Source organism: Channa argus, chromosome 1 (assembly GCF_033026475.1).
Source record: "Channa argus isolate prfri chromosome 1, Channa argus male v1.0, whole genome shotgun sequence".
Lineage (NCBI taxonomy): Eukaryota > Metazoa > Chordata > Actinopteri > Anabantiformes > Channidae > Channa > Channa argus.
Window position 1 is genome coordinate 40,564,933 of NC_090197.1, and position 25,380 is coordinate 40,590,312.

General features: G+C 41.4%; 1 protein-coding gene across 4 annotated transcripts in view; it reads right to left on the bottom strand.

Moving 5' to 3' along the window:
• The window catches only part of slit1a (slit homolog 1a (Drosophila)), an 81,559-nt gene that overhangs the window by 24,403 nt on the left and 31,776 nt on the right, over positions 1-25,380 (bottom strand). For all 4 annotated transcript variants that reach the window (XM_067520514.1, XM_067520495.1, XM_067520503.1 and 1 more), the window contains exons 5-10: positions 11,062-11,133; positions 10,378-10,449; positions 9,066-9,137; positions 8,113-8,276; positions 4,378-4,525; positions 288-359 (exon numbers count right to left, since the gene is read on the bottom strand). In XM_067520514.1, coding sequence (XP_067376615.1) covers positions 288-359; positions 4,378-4,525; positions 8,113-8,276; positions 9,066-9,137; positions 10,378-10,449; positions 11,062-11,133 — 600 coding nt within the window. The remainder of the gene's footprint in view (positions 1-287; positions 360-4,377; positions 4,526-8,112; positions 8,277-9,065; positions 9,138-10,377; positions 10,450-11,061; positions 11,134-25,380) is intronic.

Below are 25,380 nucleotides of genomic sequence, written 5' to 3' on the forward strand. Positions count from 1 at the left end.
CACACACACACAGCACCAGCCAGGGAAATACCAGCCCACAGCATCAAAAAACGAGTACTGTTATTATGTCCATGTTGCACCTCAGCGCTTGCTTTCCATGCCACTCGATCAATGAGAACAGGGGAACACAGCAGGGGAACAAGAATTGTTTTTTTGTACACAAACAAAATAAATGCTTCATGGAGTGGAATGAGAAGACTGCCAACTGTCTCTTTGTTTTCCAACCCTCAACTTCTTGTTCTTGTTTGTTTTATTTAGCCCAGAGGTGAGTGTACTGCAGTACTTACATCCTACGCAGTTTCTTGTAGAGAGAGAAGGCTCCAGGAGGAACAGATTTAATCCCGTTCTGCTCCAGACGTCTGGAGAAAAGAAGAGAGGAGGGGACCATCAGTTAACCAAACAATAGACTTCTCCATGGCAACAGAACTGAGTAATCTCCCCTTCACCTCTGACTCTTGATGATTGGCCTGATTATATTAGTGGAGATCTATTCCCCAGCTGTAATAGATCCATGTATGTTGGAGTCATAACATCCTCAGAACCAATAAACAGTCTGAATACTAAAGTGCTGTGGAAACGAACCAGAGGGTCAAAGGCGTTGTCTCAGTTTGTAGAGGGGTGTTAAGGCCTTTAACTGAAAGTCATATTTCTTCTTGGTATAACATTTACAGCTTCCAGCACTTATGTCCTGATATGAGATCCTGAAATCAATAATGATCTCACTTGTTCTTGTGAAATTTGTCCTTATCCTCTGGGTGTCTGCAAAGTGTCTGCTGAAACCTTTGCAGAAAGGTGAAATATTACTTCTCTTAGTTTACCTTTTCCTGTGAGCACAAGAGCTGCTAAAACAAAGTTGACAAGAAAAAAAAACTGACCATAAATAACCGTGAAAGAATGAAATAGTTATACAGTCAAGCATACATGTGTTTATTTAGTAAAACCAGTCACAAACTCTAATCAGTTTTAGACTGTCCCAGGGAAACAGACCTAACTAAACCCCATTAGTGTGGGCATGCATGTCTGTGTGATTTAGGCTGGCTGCTACTTAGGACCCAGCTCAGTTCCAGACTTATTCCCTGGTGTAACTGGCAGAGAGCTGTTTATCTGCAGGTCAGTTCACAGCTTTTAAAACTGTCCTTAACAAGGCTTAGCAGGGCCCGGAGGGAGCCAGCTGTCTGGTTGTCCTATAGTGTTGCCTCCTAGCAGAGGAACTGGCTGCAGAACAGGAGGCATGGGGCTATGTGACGTCTGGTAGGCCAGTGGCTACAGTGGAATCTAAAAATCATTAAAAAGCTATTTACTGCCACAAAAAATGAAAAATATTTACAAATCAGCCCCACTTCTTGGCAAACAAAACACTGTTGACTGATTTAACCACCACCTTTTTAAGTGATTACTTGGCACAGGACCATTTCCACATGATTTAATTATTCTATTAGAGACATTTCTGATCCATTACATGCCTTCTGGGCCCTCCTGCATTGCTAGTTTATGTCTTTTCGTGGGGGTAAATGTTTTGTTAGACATTAGACACAACCGCTTAATAGTTTTGAGTTTCCAAAATTTTCAATCAACAATCTTTCCCCTTCAAAGCAGTGGTCTACATTTATGGAGCGATATGGCAGCGCAATTGACATTCTTAGGATAGCAATGATTCCAGACCACAGATTCCTGTGGTGGCCATGCGCTCTGTGTCTGTTTTTGTCTGCATGTCCCAGTATGTCTGTTGATTTATAGTAGAGTGACAGCACTGTGGTTCTTCTGTCCTCACCATCCAGCACAGTGTTGGGCCAAGTGGCTTTAGCGCCTTCTCTCATCAACTAGTCTGTTTGTCCAGTCCAAAACAGTCTGGCACTCTTCATGCTGTTTGCATGTGTTTCAGTGTCAATGGTGGTTGTGTAAGTGCATGATGTGCGACTCCGGTGTGTGTCAGCATATGACAAAACCCTCTGACCCTGACAAGGGTACACACTTTAGGTCTAACCAATTGTTTTAGCCTTTCCATTGCTGCTACCTGCAGATCGATATGTGAAAGCTACTTAATCCCCTCCAATCAACAATGTGGGTGCTTTTTCCAATTGGCAGAGAAAAAAGAAACAATTTCTCAGAGTTGCCTTCGAAAGAACAATCAATGCTTCTTATCCAGTTTATCAGACTGATGATTTTTATGTGTGTCACTAAGCTTGTGTTTGTGTCAGCCTAATCAATGGTGTTCATCCTTTTCATTAGGGTCTGAGCATGCTTTTCATTAGGAGGAAACACATTATGCCTCTGGGTATTCAAGCAGTGCGTGCCTGAGTCAGAATAGGATGGCAGCACTGCTGCAATGAATGAAACGCGGCGTTAGAGTTTTATGAGTTCAGTCATAGCAGACAGAGACTATGGTGCATAATAATCTGTTGTGGTAGTGTTTAGGCTAAATGGGCCTGGTCTCACAAGAGAGGAGTACAGAAACCAGCTCACTTCCCCACAGCCATAAACTCAACACTGGCATTCATTAGGGGAGAGCAGGGCAGCAAGGTTGCAATTCTCCGATTTGTACGTAATGAGAGCAGCATGTGTGTTGTGTGCGTATGCGAGTTTCCGAGTGCCTCATTAACAAGGCATTAGGCTGGCCTTGATACCCAGCAGCCCGCCTTGCTGTAATTGAAAGTGATTTTATAATGAACTTCAAGCGCAGATCAAACCTGCTGCACCAAATTACTGAAACGCTCCCCCCTTAAATTTATTCTTTGCCGTCGATCTGGCTCCTCAAACCTGCCCGTGGTAAATTTGGCAAGTCAAGAAAAAGATAGAAGATGGAGATAAATGTGGTAGAAAAAAGAGCAGAGGGTCAAAAAGAGTGAAAAAAAGAAAGCTGTGGGAATGTAACATGTACTGTAAGGCTCAGATGGAGGAAGAGGAGGAGTGCATATGATATAAACCAGAGTTTCACCCTGGTCTTGTAAAAGATGAATCTGCACATAGTAGAGTTTATTAGGAGGACACCGTTAAGCACCAATTATAATGTGAAGGGCAGGGAGACTTTAAAAATGTCTTAACTCATGAGTTGTCCGGAGAGAATCTACCATCAATAAAACCTGCATGGCAGAGCTTTCGGGCGTCTCACCATACTTCTAGTAGCGCTGCTCACTCTTTATTGGGCTCATAGATCACATTAGTCTGTATGAGACAGCCCACTTGTGGAACAGTACAACTGGAGGACATGCTGAGGAAGACTATAAACCAGGGAACATGGCAAAATGTACTTCTCAAAAACCAATATGCCAGATGTGTAACTTTTAACTTACATACAATATCTCAATCTCAGTATTGTGTGGTTGTTAAGCGCATGTCCAAATTAAAAAATCAAGCACACCCCTGCAGTAGAAATGGGTCAGGGTTGTTGGGGAACATGGGATCTCTGACTCCGATGCTAGCTGGGTATTTATAAACAGACCCATGGGGAGGAGGAGACCTAGAAACTTGCTGTGTCCTCCTAACTACACACATGCTCCTTGGAAGAACATATAATGTGACTGCAGGATTTCTCCCTTGATCCTCCCGTTTTCTCGCCATGCATAAATCACTGCCTTTCGGTACCATTGCATGCAGACTTTTGCCAAAGGCATTAAAGCCCTGATAAATAGAGTAGAGTAACAACCTTGAAAAGTCTACCCTTACATTCCCAGAAATTTACGTAGGCTGATAGCAAGTGGGCCATAAACAGTTGATGCCTACACAGATGTTAGAGGACTGATAAACTGAGGGAGGGATGATAGCAAAGTGCTTGCTTGTGGTTCACAGCCATCTCAACCGATAAGAGTGCACATTCTCACTTTATAGTCGGCACAGTGTTTGGATGTATCTTAGGGCACAAGTGGACGGATGTCTACATGCCAGGTAATGCATGGTGAGAAAAGCAACAATAAAACATGCATAAAACACCCAAGACGAAAACTTCTCAGTCTTATTAAACTCATGCATGATCATACACAGATGTATTTATCCACGTAAGACATACATGAAACACGTGTGTGTCTAATGCACATAGTCAAACAAATGTCCTGAAGTCCCACACTTCTAACAATAATGCAGCTGTGGATGTCCCTGCATTTCTCTGAAACTAGGTCCACTGCTAATGTATTACTTCACTAAAGAAACTAAACTAAATATAATAGGTCCTGACTCCAGGTCAGTTTTTCCTGTACGAAATCTGACCAAAATACCAATAAATAAGTAAATGTTAATTGAGGAAAAGGTGCAGGGAACTGTTTAAAAAATGAGTTTTACATGTACGCTAATTTAGTCTATTTGGTTGTGCATCCATGCTTCCTTAAATTGACCATGAAACAATTTTAAGGTTGAATGACTTAAGAAAGCAGGTATTGTCCTTACATTTCAGTCATGCTGTCAGGTAGGTTGGCTGGGATTGCAGTGAGACCTTTCCCTCTACAGTCCACAATGTTGTTACTGCAGGTACACATGGCAGGACAAGACCCTCCACCTAGGCTGCATGGTTGGAGGCTGGAAGACTCCTGATGACCTGAAAAGCAAAGCAGACACGAAAAACTGCATGACAGGAAAAAAAATGTGATGTAAACAGAGGAATATGCAGCTCCTACAGGCGTGAGCGCAGGTGGATTTAGTTGATTTCAATGAGAGCAGCAGGATTACTGACTGAGATTGTTTGACAGGGGATTTGTGTGGTGACAGGGAGGAGCTCTTAAATTCAAGTAGAGCTCAAACTCTTTCCCTGCTGTTCATGTCATCAACCCTTTGTGCTTTTTAAACCGAATAGCAAATGAAGGTGCATTTCCCAGGATGTTTTGGAATTTCGAAAAAGAAATGAAACATCCTACTCTTGACTCCAATATAAAGCTGTACATTCTTCAGTGGGCAAGAAACTGGGTTATCTAAGAAGAGAGTGCCATGGTGTATTGAAGGGAAAAGAGCGACATGAATAATAGAAATGGAGCAGCAATTGAAGGCCTCCCAATAACAGTCATTGATCTCTTTGCAAGTCTTTCTCCTGACTCTGTCTTCTCTGGGTTGAAATGGTGCCATTCTGCGCATTCAGCTTGGCAACCCCCACCTTTTCACTTCCATTTTTTCTAAAACGCTTCAACTTTTTAATTTGCATACAGAGCACACAACCCATCATGCTGTCTCCAGATACCTGTTCAAATAGCTGCGGCACTGTCAGTGATGTGGTGAAGTGTGGGCGCTTGCACTGCCAGTGTGGTGTGTTTGGTGTGTGTGTATGTAAGCCTAACCCAGATAAAATGAATAAAACAGACTTTTAAATGGCCTCATTTACACAGCATTACTAATCTAAGTTTCAAAACATGAATATTTGATGACCTTTCTTTCTATCTCTCTGCTTCTGTGGAAAATCAGGGAGATCGTGTGAAGGGGGATAGAGTTTCAAGGAGAGAAAGACAGAGAGTGACTGTGAAAGTCAGTGACAGAGAAAACTCAGCAATCAAAACTACACTCCCTAAAAAATATTGATGCCAAACACTGATGAAACCATGAAATCACTGGCTGTGGCTCTTGGGTCATTTAGCTAATAAACAATGTTTAAAGTTACACTTCACGTATCTGGCAAGTCATAACTAATTACCTGAAGGGACGAGATGCTTTGACAGATCAGGTATGGAATCAGGTAAACACAACTAATGGCAATAAGTGTGTGGATCAGTCGCACAGCCCATGTGATCTGAGGCCTTGTGATCTGGGATGGCAGAGGTTTGACAGATCTGGGATCAGGTGTAGGGTGGGAAAGAGCTACCTTCTGATCTAACATGGCATATTTGACAGCCCTGGGATCAGGGAGAGTTCAGAGCACAGCTGGAACAGCCTTAACAATGACAGCTCTCTGACAGGTGAAGCTGTTTGATGTATGTTGGTCCCCTGTTCTTTCTAGTGCCATTTCCCCATTATCCCTTTCCCGTCTGCTGTCTCTTCCACTTTATTCCCATCTTTTCTCCCTTGTTTTATTTGCTTTCACCTTTCAGTTATTTTCTACTCCTCCTGCCCCCTTTTTCTGTTCTATTTCACTCCCTGGTGTCTCATTTTCAGCTTCCTCATACCTATATCTCTGCCAGTGATGGTCACTGCAATCCATTACCGTCCATGCAACGTTTAACCTCACTCCACCTCATTTTATCTCAGCATTTCAAATTGTTATCACTGGCTTCTTCCCATTTGTCGCTTTAATTTCTCTTTTAGCATAACATCTGGTTTCAAGCACTCTCTCACTTTTTTTGGTCTTTATACTGAAATGTTTTCCTTTAGCAATTAATTACTCATTGCTCATTTATAAATTTACCAGCCAATTTACACAATTGGCACAAGCACCTTCTAACTATTAGACACATGTTCTGTAACAGATGTTGTTTACATGTACAGTAAATATTTTGCTCCATAAAATGACAGCAGAGGCCATTCAGACAAACTCCAGTGACTGTAATCTAAACTAGAGTCAGTGATTTGTGAGTAATTAGAGGGAAAATTAGTTGGCAGTGGCTTTTAGGTGGGGGCCATATTTTTATTAGCGTACTCAAAATTGCTACTAGATGCAGATTTTACCCGAGACTTTACGGACTTTCACAGTAGCAACTGTCTCTTGAGTTTTTGAACAATATTCCTTTGTGATGTTAATAGCTCAAGAACTGCTTCTGGTCATAGAAAAATTGATGAATGGACAGAAAAGATAAACTAGCTGTTGTTCATGCAGAATCCCTGTAACAAAAATCATATTTTGCATAACACACTATACCCTGTTTCAAACAACATGCCTCTTTTCTCCATCTTCCTCTCTTCTAACACAGCGCCACCCTGCCCCAAATCCCCCGCAGGTGGCCTGGCTTGGTCACAGCAGAAACCACATACATGCATAAACACAGTGCTGAACAATGAAATAAAAAGGAAAAAAAAGGATCTCAATGTGTGTGCCAGCAATCCAGTCCCTAATGAGTCCTTCCTAGTGAGTTCAACTTTTGGTCAGTCATCCACTCAAGAAAAAACTGGGAGTATGTGTTTGCTGCTTAGTATGAATGGGGAGGCCGGAAATCATAGCAATATATTTTGTCTTGCTCAAAACTGTAAATGACTATTCATTACTAATACTCACAGAGAACCAATCACAATGTGTCTACAAAAGATTTATTCAATTAAAAACAAAACTTCTTTAAAGATATTGCATGATAGTAGCAGCAGGCAACGTAATCTGCGAATCCCCATCACGCAAAACCCTAACTTTATGTATCCTACAAGAGCCAAAGGTTTCCCTCACATCCCCTGATCCCCCTCTGTATCTGGAATTGTTACACTCCCACGCTTTGAGTCTCCGTCCCTGGACTATGAATAGTTAATGATCTGTGCTGTCATGCCGTATGGCTGCATAAAAATCACATTCCGTGGAGAAAGAGAAGGACACAGACCCACAAACACACACGTGTACATGAAAACGCTCCTCGCAGCTGGCGTTGAGAGTGAGATGGCCTTGTGGGGAGAGGATGTTCTCATGCTGTTTTTTTCCATTATCCTGATATGATAACTCCAATGCATGGCATGCGTGCTATTCCACACCCACACGCACATGCTTTCTCCCTCTTTCTCTTTTTCACACACACACGCTCACATACACACACACACACACACACACACACACACACACACACACACACACACAGCAAGAGATACAGTAAGTTCAAAGTCAGAATAATCCTTGTTTGGGGGGTTACTAGAAGTCAGTGGGGGCTGCTTCCACTCTGTGTGTTTTATACATATCAGGCATTTTTGGCATAGTTGCCAGCTACTACAGACCAGAGACACATGAAAGTGCCAGAGGAGAGCTGTGGGGTTGCCTGGGGCAGCAAGAGCTGTCAGGTGGCTGCCAGATGGATACACTTGAACACAATGGGAGTGGACAGAGGCAAATATCTACTAGCATGAAAAGCAGAGAAGCAGCCTGCAAAGTACCCACGTGCAACAAAATTATCCCTTTTTGAGATGCTGTAAAAAAATCACCATCCCCTAAAAATGTAAATAACAATATAAACAATACAAAAGGCAGTGTTTTTAGTATCTCTCTACTAAATGTTAGTGCAACTCCACAAACCTTACCTGAGCAGCTGAATTCATGTTTCTGTACTTCTGCCACATTGAGTCCTCTGAGCTCAGGAGGGGCAGTACACTGAGTGAAGAGACCAATTGTAGGCCTTTGTCTGAGCCACTGGGCCAGCCAGGCCAGGTGACAGTCACAGTTCAGATTGTTGGAGTGTAGACGGCTGTTAAAGAATAGAAATTTAAAGCATAGACATGTAAAAGATCTTCTCTGCCTTCTTTGCTACTTAAAAAAAAACAAAAAAACACATCAGCCAAAGACTGAATTAGCATACAAAGTAGCAATTCTTTCCTAGAACTCATCAGACCCCAACATTTCATCCCTGTGGCGAAACACACTAAATGATATGCTACATGGATGACTGGAAATGGGACAGACTAAAAAGGAAGAACCCTAAAGAGGACTTTTCTAAACCCATTTCTCGACGGCATTCCCGGAATGCTGTGTCTGTGTGGTGTGGTGGACCTCTGGAGCACGTATGCTAACTTGCAAATCCATGTGTACAGACACACATCGTACGCACAAATAGGAAAGTTATATTAAATAACCCCCACTGGGAGCGAAGAAGCCCTAGAAGTTACCACAAGAACCGTAGAGTCACGTCTCTGAGGTTCAACAGGCATAATTGTTTTAATTTGTACATAATTTCAGATTTAGTAATCACATACAATGCACAATGGGCTTCTGGGGCTATTTGCATCTATGTAGACCAGTTGTTGTTGTGTGTGCTTTAGATGGAGAGGATAATGGCCCCTGGCATTGCTACAGACCCCTCTGTGGTGCACTGTGGTTATGGCTGCCTCCCAGCACAGCTTGAAATGACACATTTACTCCCATTGCTATTATATCGGACTTCAGCCTTTTCTATATTGTCCCTGCATGCACGTGGAACATAATTTCATTATATCTGCAAAGAGCTCAAGAGTATTGTGGTGGGATAGGTGTTACTTACAAGGTCCGTAGTTTGGGCATGTGGTTGAAGCTGGAGACGGGGATGCTGCTGATGTTGTTATTGTTCAGCGTTCTGTGAAATGAAAAGAGTCAATAAAGTCACATCATTAATTCAAGGGAGAAAAGACATAAATGTAACTTCATAAAGACTTTTGTTGTGCCAGTGCTCTGGTGTTGTCTCTTTTCAAATCCAACCCCCTTCCCTCTGTCTTCTTTCTATCTCTCTTTGTGGCATCCCACTGGGAATATAAGACCTCATTCCACACAGATGGGAAGCCCTCACACCTCCCACACACACGTGCAGTAATGCATGCTAGTATGCACATATGAATGCACATACAAGCATGATCACCTACCCTAACTTGTAGTTTGAGAATCGTATAATACATACACATCAGCAAACATTTCCCTTGGAAGCCTGAGCATCAGCTGCAGGAAGAGAATCAGGTCATTTCAATCAGCCTAATAACCCTTTACCATTTTTCAACCTGCCAGCCCCCTTTAACACAACCTGTCCTCCTCCCCCATAAAACCTATAAAGACCGCACCCCCCTCCACATACGCACATACCCGCACACACACAAACAAACACACATACACACACACACACACACACACACACACACACACACACACACACACAAATCATGACAACTCTATCACTACAGCTGCAATTCATCTACGCCATGAAAGCAGCCTTTAATGTTTTTTTGTCTCCCCACGCTCCTAAAAACCCCCACAAACACACATGCACAATACGGTCTTCACTATAAAAACAACACGGCTGTCAAAATGCCATTGTCCCCCGGCTTGCACTGTTAGTCTACATTGTTTCAGGTGGAGAGCTCTAACAGAGGCCTGTGATTATGATTTTTGACAAGGGATGATTAATTGAATGTTTTAAAAATGCATAACATGGTCACCAATGCATCCAGGGTGGATTGCTCACTTGAATGGGATTTTTGATCAAGACAGTTGGAGCTTCTTTATCAGATGGCCTGCCCAGGGTTGGCTGGGGTATAGATGGAGATGGAGAAGGCGGGGGGGTGTTAATGTGATGGAGGGGAAAGCTGCTCTCAACTGTGTGGAACAATGAGTTAATGGAGCTTGGTCTTCATGATGCAGGTCCCCTCATGAGGCCCACTGGGAGTTTTTGGCATATTAACCAAGGCTGTACTAATTAAAGGTCTTTGTTATGTGTATTTATCAGCTATGGATATTAGCAGGATTAAATAATGTTTTAACTTAACTAAATGCTTTAATGGAATGATACAGGCTGGGGCTGAATAATTAGCATCACCTCAGATACTTACAGTACTTCCAAGCCTCTCAAAGCTCTGAAGGCTCCATCCTCGATGCAGCTGATGTGGTTTTTATCCAGCTGACTGCAGAACACACATGAGAGCGAGAGACTTTATTACACAAGGCACATACAAAATCTTTCTGTCTCCCTGTGGGGTAGTTGCAATCACTGATACAGTAAGTAGAACACTGATGGACTATGGTAAATCGATACTGGCTTCGTCATCTCAGCTCATGTAACCCCACGAGTAGCAGAAGGGGACTTTCCTGATTGTTTATCTGCACTGATACACCTCGTAAACCCATGTGTGTATTCACTCGAGTAAAAATGCAAATCACATTTGCTACAAGGCATTGTTATGGAGCTGTTTGCGCTAGCTTACTCAATCAGAGCGATACGTATACAGTCCAGTCAACAAGGGGCCCTTAGCTAAGTCAGATAATGAAGAAAATTGTCAGAATGTTACACTGCATGAGTTTTGTGCTATTCTCAGGAGCTTTCATTGTAATTTGATTCACTCTGGATATTCTTGATTCAGTCTTCACTGACTTATCATCCAGGATTTTACCTAGTTATCAGCTAACAATGCGTCTAGGCGTATATTAGTTTTCCTGGACTTTTATAGAAATAGAATATCTTCTTATGCCATATCTCTAAGTAAATATACCCCTGCTGAAAAGGGTGAGGTACTCACAGGTTTTTGATGTCGGTAGCTCCCCTGAATGCTTTTCTAGGGATGGAGTGGATGAAGTTCTCGCTCAGATCTCTGTGGGCATAATAAGCAGGCATCAGTTACACACAGCTTCTCTCTTCTCTCTTCTTGTCATGGTCTGTTTGGTTCGGAAGGGTGTGTTTTCTTTAAAAGTGCAAGAACAATAGAACCGTTGGAAACCTTTTGGAAGTATGATCAATACTGTATGTTTCAACTATGTTCTTTGAGTTCACACTCTATTCAATGTCAATCCCTCTTTAACCATGCTCATTGGTGCATGACAGAAGTCCTTTTTTTTCTCAAATATGTGGAAAACTGAGGTGTGGTACTGTACTTTTATAGTGGTTGTACTGTTCACTAATGCTATAATTAGTGTGTGTTCCTTTGCCCCTTGACCATGCGTTGCTGTGAGATACCATCTCACTGCCTGCACACAGTGGAACAAACAGGCAGCAGGGCAGTGACTAGTGATGTGTCCTCACTGATGCTGCAGCGGCTGTTCATTAGGATGCAAGCACACATACAACATTATTTTTAGCATGAATTGACTTAAAACGAATTGAATTTATTGATGTGTCTTGGTCCATCCGATCCCTCACGGCAATACAAGAAATGTTTTTTTAAACATCAACAACACAAACATTTGTTCCTTCCAATAGGTTGTGTGTGTCTCTCCAGCTCTTAACTTTGAGTACAACATAGGCATATGACAAACTGATGTGTGTGAGAAGAAGATGAGTGAAAGCAGAGGGAAGGAGACTGAGTGAAACACAAGTAGCCACAGTTTTAATTAGCAAGGTCTTTTGTTTTTGATTTAAATGGTGAGCTAACCTCATTCAGAAACACTCTACCCCTTTTCTAAGCACACACAACACAGGAAAACTGTGGGGTGCTGCGACAGTAGAGAAGCTCCTGCCTTAAAGCACACACATGGAGTGCTCCCACAGCTCGGACAGACGTAAACATTACTTACTGTATCGTCGTCGATTTTAAGAAAGGCTAAAATGCATTACCAGAATCTAATACCAACAAAAACTAAACACAACTGTTGTGCATACAATTTTGACGACTATTTCTTATTTCATGTTTACCACGGCACACAATTCCATGGTGAACACAACGAGTACCCACATTTATAAAACCGCGCGCAGTAATGTTAAAATGATTTCCCAAGGCTCCCATGACACATCAATCCCCCAGTGGGTCAACCTTTAGTGAGTTTTGCTTGGAGTGAATATTACCCAGACATTGTTTTAATGGGATACAAGGAGGGGGGTGGGGGCAAAACACAACTCAGTGGTTGTGTTGTGCAATCTATCGGATGAATGGATGGTTTGGCCTTTATGGTGCAGCAGAAATTAAAACAGCACTCTGAAGACCACTGCAAATACACCACAATTAAACATGGAATTTGCGTGTCTGCTGTTTTGTTGTTTGAATATATTAATTGCAAGGCAACTGTTGACTGTTTACCAAAATAAAATGATGCACATTCAAACATACATGAAAGATCAATGTGTGTGCAGCTGTGTACTGGCAGTCAACTATAACTTGTTGAGTCTTGCCTCATCATTACACTGTCATGCATTGTTGGAAGATGACTGTGTAGTTTACATGACATGAGACTACATGGGAATGGCCATACAATAAGCACCATTACACCCAGGATAAACAAACACTTAAGCCATCCAATTATCTTAAGTGCATCTCATTTCAACAATATAGACAACAGCTTTATATGGGTGTTATTTTAGCGCACAAAAATGCAATGTACAGATGTGCAAAGGAAACACATTGTTGGCTTGTGTTCAAAGAGAACATAAATATTCCGTCTAATGGCACATTCTAATTTTATCATTTGAGCTTTCTTTCTTTTTCTTAACGGATCTGCATAACATTGGCTTTCACACTGATATCCAGGCAGCACAGTTAGCAAGCAATTTAGAGGAACTACACAATTACAACCTATCTAATCTGTCAGTCTGCCACATTTAGTAGGATCGTATTCCAAACATCAAACCAGCTGTATGCCTCTTGACTAGCAGGCATGGCAGCCAGAACAGTTGTGTTCTCTCCAGATCCTTTATTGTTCTCTCAGAAAAACAGCCTGAGTGCACAGTTGAAAGCTGAGTCAGTTTGCCACCCAGGCTATATTCCTGCCTCTTATCAAGGCAGGTCTATATGAGAGGAATGCTTTTGGTTTACCTGGTCCTTCATTCTATGTGATGACTAATTAGTCCTGTCACCTTCTTCTCACCTTCCTACAAAAAAAAAAAAACACGCTAACAAACACAGAGATGCCGCAGTGCTGTACTGGAGATACACTTTTAATGACTTCTCTACCCGGACACCTAGTCTTTCCTGTGTATGTTTGCTCCTGGGTTACAATAAGAAATGATAACAGATTGCTGTGCCAGGACTATACTATTAGAGTGCCAGCAGCTACAGCAGGTGCACGGACAGGAAGAAAGACAGTGAGACAGAGAAATGGAGACAGGCATGAGAGGCTGGAATGGAAGACAAAGCAAGAAGGCTCTGACGATATGAATACAATGTTATGTGTGTAAGTAGTAAAATGAAAGCTCCAGGGGGGGATCCCCACTCTAAACCCCCATAATCCTGTTAGCATGCTATAACACGATTGGATGGACTGATCTATACGCTCCCACTTATGGCTCTATTTGATTGGATTAGATACCAAGGTTGTGGGGGTTCACTTTATAACTGTAGGTATGTTCTGGGACAATGCATGCCCAAAAAGGCCCAATGACAACCCTAAATGATACTATCTATCTATCTTGCCAAAATAGTCTGCTTTCTTTAATTTACTTGCTTTACTGCCTTTTTCCCTCTGCCTGGTGCTTTCTCTGCCTTGTCACATCTAACGGAATAATCACCGTGGCCATGGTTTGGAGTCCTCTAAGGATTTATCGACGTGTTCAACCCCTATGAGACCGAGAGCAAAATTAAATTTAGCAATTCTACATTTCAGCATTTACACATTCTTAAAATGGCAAACAGGACATTTCTGTGGGAGACCATGCTGTACTTTACATAGCCTGTGGTTACCCCTTGCTTAGCCTCAACTGTGTTGCCTCTGAGATATTTGACATTTCTGATTAGTTTGGAAGCAGATTTTTTAGAGCATGATTATGTGAGAATAGTCACCGCAAAGAAGGATATTGGCCATCTTGGCCTCAATCATTAACTGATAACAGTAAATCTATTATGATAGCACTTCAGTGAATACCACCTTTTGTAGTTTGTTCTCAGTTTCTTTGAGTATTCTGTCAATTCACAATTTACTCAAAATGTGAGTCTGTCCATAATTTCAGACAGACAGCTAATTTCAAGCCCATCAGATTTTGTGAAGTACTGCAGTCGCAGACAAAGTAAAGCATCAGAAGCAGGTCATAATTTTCAGACTTTTCTCAACTTGCACAGGTCTGTTCAAAGTAAAACGATTCATGGAAACCATCAGAGCCACACCACACTCTCCACTGCCCAGACTCCTTTCATACACTCATTACAATGCTATGAAGACTATCCTAAGGCATGACTGCAGACTCCAGGCCCAGTCCAGAACCTCAGGCACAGTGCTTCGTAACAATGTCTGTCTGAAACTTTGTGTTTCTTTATTTCTTGCACACAGCATGCCAGCAGTCCTTTTTCATTACAGGTGTGTGAAGTAATGCTTGAATGGACAAGAGTGAGTGTTTCTATGCTAGTGTTCAACAGCCTAGACCTGGTATACATTTACTTTAATGCACTACATACCTCTTAGTGGGCAGTTAGTTCATTAACGTAGTCTGGTTCTCTTGGCGTTGCTCACAGTTCATTCCCATTGTAGCCCTAATGGTGATGTAACACACATGTTTTCAGGTGTGTTTCACTGTATGAACTACAGGTCCCAACACTCTGTGGTCAAGATGTTTAAGGTTTCACTTATACTAAATCTCAAACATTGGTATTGTTTAGGCAGTGTAAAGTGCTCTGGCAATTAAACTGATATGTATGTTTACACAAATGCCCACAGAGACTATATTTAGAATAATTAACAATGTTATCAGACGTAGCTCAAGGCGCCTGGTCTGGAGATTAGCTGCACAGTGAAGGTAATGTCTGGTTCCTGTCTGATTCACATCATTAACCTCTGATCTCTATCTCAGTACACTGCACTAATACTGTACTCAACTTCAACTGTTTTCTGAACTGTGGCTGCATGACCAATGGGATGTTATTCCTACCTCTCAAAAAAATAAACAAACAAACAAACAAAAAAACTATGTAAAGTCATGCAAATAGTTTTTCTACAAAAAAAAGAAGACATTTTTGTACATTGAATCTTTACTTATGACATGACGCAAGAGCTCAGCCACTTGGTAAATGGTAAACGGTCTGCCTATATAGCACAATACAATGTCAACTCAGTCCTAAATCAAAGTGTACTAGCGATGCTGGTCCACAATGCAAAACATATTATTCTCACAATAGAGCAATTTTATATTGAACATATTTAAGTGAGACTGGGTTGACAGTGTTGCTTCACCTTCACACGCCCCGATGATGATGGCTGTCATGCAAGGTGGACACCTGGTCCACCGCGAGAAACAAGCAGACTTTGTCAATTAGGCTGAAAGATCCAGGAGTTGAACCAATGACCTCATGGTCAATGGACAACCGCTCTATCAAATGAGCTATAGCCGCCTCTACAGGGACACAACTTTTTCTGGCTAAAGCAATCAGGGTTTAAGGCTTCACAAGTGGGAAGTTGTGAGTAAGTAATATAAATCTTGCTGCAAAAGTGAAAGCATGCACATGCACACATGCGCATAAATTCCTCTGTGCGATTAAAATAATTTATACTCTTTTATCTTTTAAAGATTTCATAACCTCTGCCTCCACAGTTGGTTTACAGCAAATGCTGACACGGGATCATAAATCAGACGGGATGATCTGATGTTCTAATGTCTTGATTTAACTAAGAGGAAACTTGCACAGCAATTTAAGAATATTTGGAAGCGTGCACTTTGCATTACAATATCTCCCTACACATCCAGTGCTCACTTCTACCACTTTGTTTCTTTGTTTGCACTTTTTGGGTCTGTTGATTGTCATGTGAATTTAGAAAGGTATTTTTCTCCTCTCTGCTTTCAAGTTCATTCTCAAAATGAATTTCTGAAGTGTTTTAATATGTATTTAAAGTTTATATAAATAGCCGCATGTGAGCATTTATTTTACAAAATGTTGCCATAATTATCATGTGACATTCCATTAAACTGCCTGGAATATGTGGCATACTGATGCTCAAAAGAGGAAATCATTCATTGATTTTGTTGTGCTTTTGTATTTTTGTAAACACAACATAACCTGAAATTACACTTTATCCATAACTGTGTATACTGGGTTTGCCCTTTTTTTTGTAGCTGCTTTTGTTTCAGCAACACTCTGATCACACTCATACACACACCTGGATCTAACCTGCTGGCCACTGAACACGGGGTCAGGTTTCTTCTCGAGCAGTTTGGATTAGGGGCCTTCCTCAAGCACAGTGGTGTTGATGAGGCCGTTGTGCTGAGCAGATTCAGTCTTGCCAGTACAGGGGATCGAACTAGAACTGGCAACAATACGGTCTCGAGCTTGCATCTCTAACTATTAATCCACCACTGCCTCCTTTAAAACCAGCACAGCTGTGGAGTTGTTTTTGTATTGAGAAATACGTGCTGATCCTGAAAAGGGTGGAAAATAGTGTTTGTTTGTTTTCTTGATTTCTTGACTCGATTGCATGATAAGAAAATGTTTATCCTTGCCAAATGCTCTTGATTTTATTCTACCATAGAAAAAGGGACAAAAAAGATTTAGAGAAAGAGAGGGAATGTGTCTGATTACTTACTCATTAAGGGAGTTAATGAGGTGTGTGAGGGTTGTTAAAAGAATGGCAGTGTGCTGCTACTAACTGCTAACTACTTTCTTCCTCCATCCACGGTAAAACCTACAAACAGGGACACATATAAGCAACCACACACATACAAACATTGAGCCCTAGAAAAGTACCAACAAATGACTCAAGCTACAACTGCAAATAAAGCAGCATTCAAATAAACAAACCAAACATGCACAAATTGCCCTCATCCACATTTTCTCTTAATCTGTGCCAGTGGCGTGATTCCAAAACTGTCAATATTACTACTCATTTAGGGCATCAAACAATTGCATTTTTTAGCACAGATTTTCAAGCAAAATGTTAAACAGGCCATTTTGACTGTCAGCACTCAGAGACAATATAACAATAACATGTGACTTAAGGAAAGTTTGTTTCCCCTATTTTACCTCAACTAACTCAACACTTGATCTGTACTTGCCTCACATCATTTAAAAACAGCCTTAACACCAGCAGGTAGCAGCAGCACAATCTGATAACATTAAGTGATTAACCTGATTATGTTATGTTACCTGTTATGTTGTATGTGAAGACATATTAGGCTGAATTGCAGAGAGCTGTAGACAACAAATTCACAATGTCAGGCAATAAAAAAGGTAAGATGGTAAGAATGGTGGAAAACCTAAGGAGAATGAGGGGAGTATGGATCAGGGCTGTAGGGCATTTGGGTGCCTGCCAAAACACAGGCATGTGTGCGTATCTGTGTGGCCCGAAGAGAGAGTTTTTGTGTGCAATCAAGAGTAAGTTAGAGTACGTGATTTCCTCTTCACCCTCATGACCCCCCCCACCCCCCACCCCTTTTTAATTCTCCCCTTCTTCTCCCCGCCTTCATGTTTTGATGTCTCTCTCACTAAAAAAAATGATAAATGAGCTTACTGGCCATGTCAAAACTCAAGCCTGTTTCGTACCAACACAAAGCAGTCAGGCTAATTTAGACCGCTATCATATTCACTATTACCGTTGTCATCAGAAGTTTTAAAAATAAAATCATTAATTCATGTTCAACAAATTGTCATCAATTATCACACAGATAGCACATGGAGTGTGTAAGGTGTTTCTCATGTCTCTTTGTGGGGAAGATGGGGAGGAGGAGGAGAGCACTGGATGTAGCTTAGTGGGATAATTTGAGGAAGGAGAAACTGCTTCTTTCATAAAGAAAGTAATAATGAGGCTGTTTTTAGGAAAACTCTCACACAAAAACCCAGGAGAGAAAGTTCTCTTTCTCTCTGTCTGTCTTCTAGAACTAAATATAGGCTCTACAAAGAAACCTAATGAAAAACACTGTACTAATACCACATGCAGCACAATTCAATAGCATCTGTTTGCCTTTGTAGATTTTTCTCTTTTGAAATCTAATATCAACACCAGTGCACCAAAACTAGTACAAGCAGGCAGGGAAAAATATTTGAGTAGAGATGCATGTCACCTCACTACAGTCCCTCTTTCCTCTGCAGTGTCACTTTCTTTGTTTATTTATATATATTTCAGGAAATGTCAGCATCAAGCAGCATTGTCCTATTTCCAACAGATCCCATGGACTGTGCCGGCAAAGGGCTGACTCATTAATTTAACCCTCTAATGTCTTTGACTTGTACACAAGCTGAAATGGAGGCTATGTGGGTACAATCTGGAGCGGGTTTGTGAGTTATTGTGAAGTTGAAAAATAAAGCAAGCATAACACCTCCTGTCTCCAACTGTCTATGGCTTCCATAATACAAACATATCCACAAATTGTCTCTTTTAAATGGGACCTATCTGGGATTTCATGGATGGACTCAACTCTAATCAAATTCAGTTCACCATCCAATGAGAAACACACAGTGCTCCCAGACTGGAACACTCAACAACCACCAAGAGAAAACACAACATCAGGGAAACTTATCAAGTCCACATGAGCGTTGACAGACATAGACATACAAACACACACATACACACAAACATACGCACAAGGAATCAAGACAGAGCTTGGTTAACTGTTACCCACGTCTTTTCTTTCACTGTAAATGATTCATGATGTGTATTTGTGATGTTTAGAAATCCCATACGAGTGCATGCATTTGGCTGTGTGTGCTGCTGTCAGTCATGAAGCAAATGAATGAAATGGTGAAGAAAGCAGGGAGAAAATCTATCCAGCACTTCCAGCTTGATTTACCCTAATTTCTTCTACCATTATGTCTGCTTGTGTTTTTGAGTATGTCCAAGCCATTCACTGGCAGTCAGGCCGAGTGATGGAGCAGGGCTGAGCGACATCGATCATGACAAACACTTACAGCCGCTATCAACTAACAGCGGGGTGCACGATAGTGCCACTTTGCACAGGATCACAACCAAGCCTTGTCCATCCATCATGCTGTCCACCTGCTGGACAATAGAAGAAAATTGGGGGAGGAACTGAGAAGAAAGGAGGGAGTGTGACAGAAAACATCCAGCATGACCATTATCACTGCCATTATCCATCTCTTCAGTAGCCAAAGAATATAAAAAGGAATAGCCTGAAAATCATTTTGCTAGATTGGACCAATGTTTTATACTGAGTCACAATAAGGGTAAAAAAAGAGGGAGATTGTGATTTAGAACACAACAAAGCCAATCTGGGTTGCTGTTCTGTCTTTCTCTTTCTTTCTCTCACTCACACACAATTGCACCGTGCACACACACTAACACACACACATGCATGCACACACAGTGTGGTCTTACAAAATTAGTTAAAGCTGCCTCTTTGTCAATGGCTAGCTACCTAAAATGTGGAAAACTGATCAGGAAGATCAGGTGACAGCTGTTTCTGAACACGCTAGTCTGAGGTCAGTGTTACTGAGCTGCTGTGATGACAGATCCACCACACTTAAGTACAGGCGGCTGACACCAGATCACGGGACTGATGCTGAAACAGACAAAGTCAGAAGCTATTTCAGTCAACACGTAAACTGAACATGCTTTAAGACACTTAATCGACTCCATGCACTTCATAAAGGTGCAGAGTTGCATCAAGGAGTAGAATGAGAAGGAGAGAGAAGATGGAACATAGAGAGAAGAGAGTTTGATGAATGCTGACCAACATGAACACGTCCATAGATCATTTTCTAGTTTCTTCTGCCTTCCTCTCTCCCTGTGGAACATTACTTTAGGCACTGACAGTCATAGTTACATATGGAAAGTATCAGCCGGGAGAGACCAGAAAAAGGAGAAGAGAGGAAAGGACAAAGCTAGAGGGAAGGTGAGCAGAGTAGCTACATTTCTAATATGCCTGTTCTCTGCACAAATCCCTCTGAAAGCTAAACATAAAAATTGCCCAAAGGTACTTGTTTATGTTTTCAGTCAAGGACATATAAATGGTAAATGGTCTGCACTTATATAGCGCTTTTCTACAAATTGGCACTCAAAGCACTTTACACTGCTTCTTATTCACCCATTTACACTCACAATCACACACACACTCATACACCGATGGGGGAGCTGCTATGCAGCTGGCCAACGCTCACCGAAAACAACTAAGTTGGGGTTCAGTGTCTTGCTCAAGGACACTTTGACATGTGACCAGAGGAGCAAGGGATCGAACCAACAACTGTAAAATTGGTGGACAACTGCTCTACCTTCCTGCGCCACAGTCGCCCCTATATAGAAAACTTCATTACAACAAAAACATGATTACCCTTCTGCTTAGTGGTGGACATACAATTACTTCTCTAAACTCATAACCAGGTTATTTTCTGTGTCCTTATGATATGTTTACACTTTGTGGATGTGCACTGACCTACACATTCAGTGTATACACATCATTTATGAAGAACACAGGCCCAATTGCACTGAGTGGGAGATTTCATCGTCCCACAAAAGAGAGAGGTGAAGTAATGATACAATAAAGGCTTCAGGCTCCTTCCTCGGTTGCCTATACAGCCTCCTGCTCACAGTGATGTATGAGACAGGTGCATTGTGGCTGACATCAAGTCAACAATTCAGCCTGGGCATGTGTCACCTTATCTTTACCAGGACACACTCACATGCAAGGCATCCTCCAAGGCGTGTATGTACATACATACATACATACACCGCTTTCACTTGCACACCCACGTTATCTTAATGGAAGAGCAGTGTAATCAGCAGTAAGTCAGGACTCTTTTTCCCATATCTTTGCACTCAGAGCTTCACAAAATACAAAACAATCATGATCAGTGGTTAGCTGAGGAGCGCATCTGCTGCACACACCACTCTGCTGCAAGTGGAAGTGGAATTAGACTTGTGCATCACAGTATACAGCTCCTCTAGTGTAGCAATTCATTTATAACATTAGATTTCACCTGTTGATGGCATCACCAGCACACCAGTGGGTTAAGTTCAAAAATCCCTAGAAAAGCAGTGTAAAGCTAAAAAGAAAAAAACCCACCTTACACAAAATCACATAACTAATTAAGTTAACTGGCGAAATGGCCATATTGTAGTGAGTTAATAACGTGAAGTCATGACATCATGGTGTGTTAACTCTCGGAGGCACCATCTCGTAAGGCTTGTTTGGTTTGGCTAAAAAGTTGTTCAAATTTAATGAAGATCTATGACAGTGGCACTGACCTAATGTGAAGATGACAGAAAGCCTAAGCACAGTCTCCAACTCACCAACACAAGGACTGGGTATCCTCACAACATGGCACATACAAACAGATATTCAACACGTCTTCACAGCTTCACATCTTCTATGAAAAGAGTAACCAATATTCCTTAGAGAGACTTGCAGAAGGAGTGTTTAACAATTTCAGAATAACCTTCTGCAATGTAAAATTACATCGGGGATGTCATTATCTACAGCACCTAAAACCAGTAATAGCTTTTTATTTTTTCTTTAATGCTGAATATAAAAACAAATATCTATTTGAAATTTTCATATATGCTTTTGCCCTTTTTTGTCTTTTTCTTTATCACTTTTTTGATTGCAACATACTTTACCTCATATTATATCTTAATACATTTCCATAACTTTTTATAGGTAATTTTGCTCATTTAAAAGGAAGGGTTTGTTTGGATCCACATTTCTGCCCATGTGGGCATAACAGCTACCATTTAAAAAAAGAGAAAACTGAGACTTAAAGGAAAATGTGCAATGAATGTGAATCAAACCCTCTGGGCCTTCATTTTCTACCTGCATTCTTATCAGTGTTGTTCATTAACTTACATAAAGAAACACATAAAGACAGTCATTCTATGAGAGCTAATGACTTCACTGTTCAAATTCAATTTCACTTGTACAGCAAGTCAAACCCAACTCTGGTCAGTGCGTGTGTGTGCGTGTGTGTGTGTATTTTATAAGGATGGGTTCTTAGTCCAAACTAGAGGTGCAAGACCAGAAACCACAGAGGTGCTGGTTGCTAGGAGACAAAGGGTACCCAGCTGGAATTGTGACTAAGCCTCGAGGGTAGTGTGTGTGTGTGTGTGTGTGTGTGTGTGTGTGTGTGTGTGTGTGTGTGTTTGCAAGTGTGCACATTTGTATGTGTGTGTTCTGTTGGTGAGCGCACGACTGAGACTAGCAGTAAAGAAAGGATAATGAAGTTGGTCCCAGCTGTGCTGCAGTGGGTGGGAGCCATCCTCAGAATACAGGCTTAACAATGGACATCAGTGGCTGCTCTGGATGTTTACTCTGTCCTTAGGACTGCTCTGGAATATCCGCATCCTCCCACACTGACAGCCCACATACAAAGTAGACAGGGGAGTGAGTGAAGCAAACCTTACAACCACCACACATTACCAAACACAACTATTTTAGCTCATGGATATAAATGATCTGCTACTGTGACAAACAAGCTATTTATCCCTCGTGGTATTATGGGGGAGATCTCAATTTTAATAGTTTTCATAGGAATTATTTCTCTAGTAAAAGTCGTTCCAATAAAAATGTTTCACAGTGAGGTCGCTGGACTGTCCACTGTAACACTGTTTCTGTAAAGACATGTTGCTGTTATGACATTTTTTTAGTGCTTTGGTTTACACACAATATATCCTATTCACCTTCTTTGAACTTGGTTTGGCAACACAAATCTTAGATCTGACATCTTAATGGCAGAGCAATTAAACAAAAACTACTTACATGACTCGACAAAGGTGAACTGTGAAAATATTTCCTTTTAATTCAACTGTTTAGAACATTTAGGACAAATTTCTCACTAATTATTCAAAGTGTGGTCTACTTTACATTTTTATTCATTAAACATGCAATATTACCCACTTGAATTTCTTCTGCCATTGTTAAAGGTGTCACATATGGCCCTTCAGGTCTTTTCATTAATAAGTGACCTGCCTGGAGCAGCTCATGTGGTCTACAATGCTCAGGAGATAAAGATGAGGCCTGAGAAAACTGAGCTTTCAGGGTTAATGAACCCTTGCAGAAGTGCAGCTGTAGGCAGGAATTATTAAAAGGTCCAAATCTACACACAGAAACAGATTTATGATAAAGTGTTTCTTTGTCTAAGTTTAGCTGGTCTCAAAGTTGAATCAATACAATACATCCAAAGGTGCGATTTCAAAATAATTATTATAACTCATCCTGACAAAGGTCTAAAGATAAATATATCTCTGAACGAAGAAAACAGACTTTCACATTTTTAAAAGATAGAATCCAACACAATGGAGAATAAAGCACATTCATCATCATCTATAAGCATTAGCATAACGACTGATTACTCCCCAGAGCTCCGGGTCGTCTGCATTGAGTAATGAACACATGCCAGTACAGTTAACATACTGTCGCTAGCCAGATGAGCCCAATACCTTTAGATAAATTACTAAAACAATGACAGCTATGATGGATAAGTGTGAATACAGTGGCTTTCTGTTCTATGATTGTCGGCACAGATGCAGGTCCATTCATTCAAGTTGAACTAACAAGTCACTGTGCTTGCTTGTCTGATCACGTCTCTGACAGCACGTCGTCTTTGTCTCTTTTTCAAAGCAACTTCTGGAGTATTCTATTGTCATAAGTTCTATGCTGATGCTGATGCTGATGTGTAATCCCGGGGCCGAGAGCATGCATATTTGTGGCTTTGGGTGTGTGTCTGTGTGTGTGTAAGAGAGACTGGTAGCCACTGAGAAAGCTGTGTGTCACAAAGCCAGCATGGCACTCACTAGATGAGCAACTGCCAGAGCAGGGGGCATAAAATTAAAACTCACCACCAAGGAAAGAGGGAGAGAAAAGTCAAAGAGAGGTGGAGAAGGAGGGGGAGGAAGGAGAGTGGGGCAGTGGAAGAGAAACAAAGGATAATAAAGATGCAGAGGAGGACAGGAAACAATAGACTGGCAATATAAACTCAAATAGGAAACAAAAATAAATTTGCAACAACGGAGTGGAAATCTGTTATGCATTAACAATGCCTGCTGAGATTCTTATATCTATGCAAAAGGAAATAAAATAGGATCTGAGAAAAAGAAAATTCTGCAACTATCAAAAAGCCACAAAAAAGTGCAGTTGATCCTCAGATGTTCAAGCCATATATCATCATGTATGTTGACTTGCGTTATTGCCAGACATTTGGTTTGTGATTCTTGTGATGGCAATAGATCATCCCACTAGTCTAGACTTTATCAACACCAAGGCTATGCAGAGATCTGGCACCTACACCCACATTCTCTATTCGGCTCTGTATGTCTATGAAAGCATTAACTCTGACCTGAAGAACGAACAGGAGGCCCCTAGAGGCTATGATGGATATGGCAGACACAGGAAGTGTGGTGCATGTAAGTACACATTTGTGCGCTTACCTGACAATTCTACATCCTGTGGCTGAACTTAGTATTTGTTTTTTTTTTGTATTTTACTGCTCTGTGCACATCCTTCCCCCTCCTGCCCTTAGTATTGGCACAGAGTAGGTGTTTACTGAGAAAATAAAACACACACACACACACGGCTGGGAACAGCAAGGCGGATGTGGTCTCCCCGTGGTTCCTATCTCACCCTAACCATGACCCTTCACCCCTGCTTTGTGAGTCAGGCTGGGAGGGCCCTGAGCGTGACCGATCCATTAGACTGCTCTGACAAGGATGGGAATGACATCTGAACCCCCAAAGGCTGGGGAGTGAGGAAGATGACAAACAGGAGGAGGACTACTTAAAAAACAGGGAGCACAGGTTGTGGGAGTGTAGAAAGATACAGCCTGAAATAAGACAATGCCTTTTTTAAGTGCCTAATTTACTTTTGAGGCAAACAGACATGGTTGGTATGATTTTTTATGCCACATATATGAGGCACATATAAGTGTGCAGGATAGCGTGTAGCCAGCCAAATAATCTAGCAAAACAAAAATAATGGCAATGGGGTGAGTTACAATTCATTGCATAAAACTAAAGCCTTAACTCTCCATATGCAGGGTTATTGAAGAAACTAC